The sequence below is a fragment of the Ambystoma mexicanum genome, chromosome 11 (genome assembly GCF_040938575.1).
Source record: "Ambystoma mexicanum isolate Mex_15411 chromosome 11, UKY_AmexF1_1, whole genome shotgun sequence".
NCBI lineage: Eukaryota > Metazoa > Chordata > Amphibia > Caudata > Ambystomatidae > Ambystoma > Ambystoma mexicanum.
This window is the reverse complement of record NC_090934.1, coordinates 72,021,385-72,027,115: the sequence shown is the minus strand read 5'-3', so window position 1 is coordinate 72,027,115 and position 5,731 is coordinate 72,021,385. Positions and strand designations below refer to the sequence as shown.

General features: G+C 48.9%; 1 protein-coding gene across 1 annotated transcript; it reads right to left on the bottom strand.

The window, feature by feature from the left end:
- Positions 1-3,335: 3,335 nt before the first annotated feature.
- LOC138504918 (trichohyalin-like) lies at positions 3,336-4,631 on the bottom strand. The gene has a single exon (XM_069625318.1). The coding sequence runs from the start codon at positions 4,629-4,631 to the stop codon at positions 3,336-3,338; it is 1,296 nt and encodes a 431-aa protein (XP_069481419.1).
- Positions 4,632-5,731: the final 1,100 nt, after the last annotated feature.

Below are 5,731 nucleotides of genomic sequence, written 5' to 3'. Positions count from 1 at the left end.
ACCATGGCATCGTAGGTAGATCCATAAATGAATACACAGCAGTGTGTAATGGTCAGGCCAGCAGTGTGTGTGACCTACACGTTCATGGAGTGGAAGTGCTTCCTGTTGTTGAATGCCTATGAGGATGCCTTGAAGACAACCAACGCCACATGGGAGCAGTCGAGCATTGTAATTTGCTTCAAAGAAGTGTGCCTGTGTGGCATTTATCTGTGCCAGGGTGGTGGTCAGGGAGATGTGCCGGGATACATAGCACAAGAGTGTCTCCAGCACCTGCTCAAGCACAAATGAAAAAGGGGGTTGGGACATGTCATGCATGCAGCATGCACACAGTGTGCTCGAAGTTGCTACTGGCCTGAAAATGTAGCACCAACACTACCTTCGGCAGAGTGGTCAGGGCAGTCCTGATATTGATCCTACTCTATATGTAGTCATTGAGCATGGCCAGTACATCTGCAAGTGCCTCCCTGTTCAGCCGGTACAGGATAATCAGCTGGGCAACAGTCAATGCCCAGGGTGAGGGCCAGATACGGGGAATGTGCGCTCGCCTTGCATGGTGTTGTCTCCTCTTCTTCTCTGCGCTTTGTGGCCCGTGCTGATGTTCCTCCCTCTGCAGTTTAATGTGGAGCAGGAGGTGCCACATCTCTTAATTTGCGACTGCTTGTGGCAGCATGGTGTTGGCAGGTGTGTTTGGGGCAGGCGTGTGGCCCTTATGTACTCCTCCTGAGTGGATCGGGTACACCTGAGACTTGCTTCCATCACCGGTATCCATTTACCTCCACCTTTTGTAGAGGTATCTGCACTGTATTTTTCAGTGAAATTTCCGCCCATTTCTTGGCAGTATTTCGGTAAGTATTTCTATATGACGGAAATACCATTTGGCATATTGGTGGTAATTCCTCTGGTGGAATTAGTGCTGATGCTTATTCCATCAGATGTTTGCAATACTTACCTAGCGTTAATTCCGCTGGCGCTAATTCCAGCAGTGGAATTAGCACCCATTTCCATGGAGCCCTTTTTCAGCGGTGTGGTAAAAGTGGGAGTAATTCCATTTCTGCCACTTTTACCACATACCGCCCAACTTCTAATGAGGCAAGTATCGACCTATAGTGTAAGAAACATTATTCAATAAGATTCTGTAAATCAATTCTGAAAGTATTGTGGATGCAAAGAAACCAATATTAGACTTAGAACAGCAGCATTGAGAGATTAGGCTAAAGCAAGTCCAATGTGACCTGCGGACTCTCTGTCTCCTGTAACATCATGCATCCGAGAGCCCGAGTGGAGGTTGGGATGCAGAGTCCTCTAAATACTGGACTTGACTAAAGTGATTCAGTGGAATGAAAGTCTTTCCTATGGGTCGGAAGACCTGCACATGTTCATTAAACAGTGCACACAACTAATGACCATTTTATACTGTAAAACATTGGGTATTCAATCAAATTATTTAAATAAATGTTAAAACAAAAGCTTAAGTAATCACAAATGTTCAGTACTGAATGTATCATGGATACAGCCACACTGTATTAGGCTTAGAACAGCAGACTGTATTCGGTCCAACCCAGTATCTAGGAAAGGGCAGTCCCTTTCCCAACCTTCAAAAGCATGATTTTCCCCATCACACGTCTCCTTGCAAGAAAGTCATTTCCCAGGCAGTATCCGAGAGTCCTATAGCCCATAGCAGTGTCAATGCTGGGCCTGATATGTCTACTGGTACCTTTAACATAAAGCTCAATATTGTTATCATTCCATGATAGGGGGGGGGGGTCTAAACTATTTAACAGGATGAGAACATGTGTGCATCATTCTCCCCAGGGTCCCCCCATGCCCAGAGATTCTTATTGTCTCTAAGCCAACAGTTGTACAGATGATCAGATGTCCAGAACATATGACAAATGTTGTGCAAAGGTCCAAGGCTGATGCATATTGAGTCAAAAACTGGTCATTAATACCATTTTATCATCTTCTTCTATTAGAGATCCACCCAATTCTACCTCCCACTTCAGAGGACAGCATCTAGTAAGGCCTGTTGCTTCTCCCCTTGATCCAAGCAATGTGTAGCCTACAGCTATGCTGATCTTCCCTTGATGTAGTAGGGAGCAAGTAACTAATTTCCTTCCCCGGCTCAGATTTCTTACGGCTATGCTGATCTTCCCTTGATGCAGTCGTGAGCAAGTCACTCATTTCCCTCCCCGGCTCAGGTTTCTTATGGCGATGCCGATCTTCCCTTGATGCAATTGTGAAAAAGTCACTAATTTCCCTCCCCGGCTCAGGTTTCTTACAGCTATGCTGATCTTCCCTTGATGCAGTCGTGAACAAGTCACACATTTCCCTCCCCGGCTCAGATTTCTTATGGCGATGCCGATCTTCCCTTGATGCAGTCGTGAGCTCAGGTTTCTTATGGCGATGCCAACCTTCCCTTGATGCAGTCGTGAGCAAGTCACTCATTTCCCTCCCCGGCTCAGGTTTCTTATAGCGATGCCAATCTTCCCCTAATGCAGGTCATGAGCAAGTCACTCATTTCCCTCCCCGGCTCAGGTTTCTTATGGCGATGCCGATCTTCCCTTGATGCAGTCGTGAGCAAGTCACTCATTTACCTCCCCGGCTCAGGTTTCTTATGGCGATGCCGACCTTCCCTTGATGCAGTCGTGAGCTCAGGTTTCTTATGGCGATGCCAATCTTCCCTTGATGCAGTCGTGAGCAAGTCACTCATTTCCCTCCCCGGCTCAGGTTTCTTATGGCGATGCCGATCTTCCCTTGATGCAATTGTGAAAAAGTCACTAATTTCCCTCCCCGGCTCAGGTTTCTTACAGCTATGCTGATCTTCCCTTGATGCAGTCGTGAACAAGTCACACATTTCCCTCCCCGGCTCAGATTTCTTATGGCGATGCCGATCTTCCCTTGATGCAGTCGTGAGCTCAGGTTTCTTATGGCGATGCCAACCTTCCCTTGATGCAGTCGTGAGCAAGTCACTAATTTCCCTCCCCGGCTCAGGTTTCTTACGGCTATGCTGATCATCCCTTGATGCAGTCGTGAGCAATTCACTCATTTCCCTCCCCGGCTCAGGTTTCTTACGGCTATGCTGATCTTCCCTTGATGCAGTTGTGAGCAAGTCACTCATTTACCTCCCCGGCTCAGGTTTCTTATGGCAATGCCGATCTTCCCTTGATGCAGTCGTGAGCAAGTCACTCATTTCCCTCCCCGGCTCAGGTTTCTTATAGCGATGCCAATCTTCCCCTGATGCAGGTCATGAGCAAGTCACTCATTTCCCTCCCCGGCTCAGGTTTCTTATGGCGATGCCGATCTTCCCTTGATGCAGTCGTGAGCAAGTCACTCATTTACCTCCCCGGCTCAGGTTTCTTATGGCGATGCCGATCTTCCCTTGATGCAGTCGTGAGCTCAGGTTTCTTATGGCGATGCCAATCTTCCCTTGATGCAGTCGTGAGCAAGTCACTCATTTCCCTCCCCGGCTCAGGTTTCTTACGGCTATGCTGATCTTTCCTTGATGCAGTCGTGAGTAATTCATTAATTTCCCTCCCCGGCTCAGGTTTCTTATGGCGATGCTGATCTTCCCTTGATGCAGTCGTGAGCAAGTCACACATTTCCCTCCCCGGCTCAGGTTTCTTATGGCGATGCCGATCTTCCCTTGATGCAGTCGTGAGCTCAGGTTTCTTATGGCGATGCCAATCTTCCCTTGATGCAGTCGTGAGCAAGTCACTCATTTCCCTCCCTGGCTCAGGTTTCTTACGGCTATGCTGATCTTCCCTTGATGCAGTCGTGAGCAATTCACTCATTTCCCTCCCCGGCCCAGGTTTCTTACGGCTATGCTGATCTTCCCTTGATGCAGTCGTGAGCAAGTCACTCATTTCCCTCCCCGGCTCAGGTTTCTTACGGCTATGCTGATCTTCCCTTGATGCAGTCGTGAGCAATTCACTAATTTCCCTCCCCGGCTCAGGTTTCTTACGGCTATGCTGATCTTCCCTTGATGCAGTCGTGAGCAAGTCACTCATTTCCCTCCCCGGATCAGGTTTCTTACGGCTATGCTGATCTTCCCTTGATGCAATTGTGAAAAAGTCACTAATTTCCCTCCCCGGCTCAGGTTTCTTACAGCTATGCTGATCTTCCCTTGATGCAGTCGTGAGCAAGTCACACATTTCCCTCCCCGGCTCAGGTTTCTTATGGTGATGCCGATCTTCCCTTGATGCAGTCGTGAGCTCAGGTTTCTTATGGCGATGCCAATCTTCCCTTGATGCAGTCGTGAGCAATTCACTCATTTCCCTCCCCGGCTCAGGTTTCTTACGGCTATGCTGATCTTCCCTTGATGCAGTCGTGAGCAAGTCACTCATTTCCCTTCCCGGCTCAGGTTTCTTACGGCTATGCTGATCTTCCCTTGATGCAGTTGTGAGCAATTCACTCATTTCCCTCCCCGGCTCAGGTTTCTTACGGCTATGCTGATCTTCCCTTGATGCAGTCGTGAGCAAGTCACTCATTTCCCTCCCCGGCTCAGATTTCTTACGGCTATGCTGATCTTCCCTTGATGCAGTCGTGAGCAATTCACTCATTTCCCTCCCCGGCTCAGGTTTCTTAAGGGTATGATGATCTTCCTTTGATGCAGTTGTGAGCAAGTCACTCATTTACCTCCCCGGCTCAGGTTTCTTATGGCGATGCCGATCTTCCCTTGATGCAGTCGTGAGCAAGTCACTCATTTCCCTCCCCGGCTCAGGTTTCTTATAGCAATGCCGATCTTCCCCTGATGCAGGTCATGAGCAAGTCACTCATTTCCCTCCCCGGCTCAGGTTTCTTATGGCGATGCCGATCTTCCCTTGATGCAGTCGTGAGAAAGTCACTCATTTCCCTCCCAGCTCAGGTTTCTTATGGCGATGCCGATCTTCCCTTGATGCAGTCGTGAGCTCAGGTTTCTTATGGCGATGCCAATCTTCCCTTGATGCAGTCGTGAGCAAGTCACTCATTTCCCTCCCCGGCTCAGGTTTCTTACGGCTACGCTGATCTTCCCTTGATGCAGTCATGAGCAAGTCACTCATTTACCTCCCCGGCTCAGGTTTCTTATGGCGATGCCGATCTTCCCTTGATGCAGTCGTGAGCAAGTCACTCATTTCCCTCCCCGGCTCAGGTTTCTTATGGCTATGCTGATCTTCTCTTGATGCAGTCGTGAGCAATTCACTAATTTCCCTCCCCGGCTCAGGTTTCTTACGGCTATGCTGATCTTCCCTTGATGCAGTTGTGAGCAAGTCACTCATTTCCCTCCCCGGCTCAGGTTTCTTATGGCGATGCCGATCTTCCCTTGATGTAGTCGTGAGAAAGTCACTCATTTCCCTCCTGGCTCAGGTTTCTTATGGCGATGCCGATCTTCCCTTGATGTAGTCGTGAGCTCAGGTTTCTTATGGCGATGCCAATCTTCCCTTGATGCAGTCATGAGCAAGTCATTCATTTACCTCCCCAGCTCAGGTTTCTTACGGTTACGCTGATCTTCCCTTGATGCAGTCGTGAGCAAGTCACTCATTTACCTCCCCGGCTCAGGTTTCTTATGGCGATGCCGATCTTCCCTTGATGCAGTCGTGAGCAAGTCACTCATTTCCCTCACCGGCTCAGGTTTCTTATAGCGATGCCGATCTTCCCCTGATGCAGGTCATGAGCAAGTCACTCATTTCCCTCCCCGGCTCAGGTTTCTTATGGCGATGCCGATCTTCCCTTGATTCAGTCGTGAGAAAGTCAC

What these genes read in the sequence shown, in the direction of transcription:
- LOC138504918 (XM_069625318.1), bottom strand. Translation starts at nt 4,631, where the DNA reads ATGAGTGACTTGCTCACAACTGCATCAAAGGAAGATCATCATACCCTT.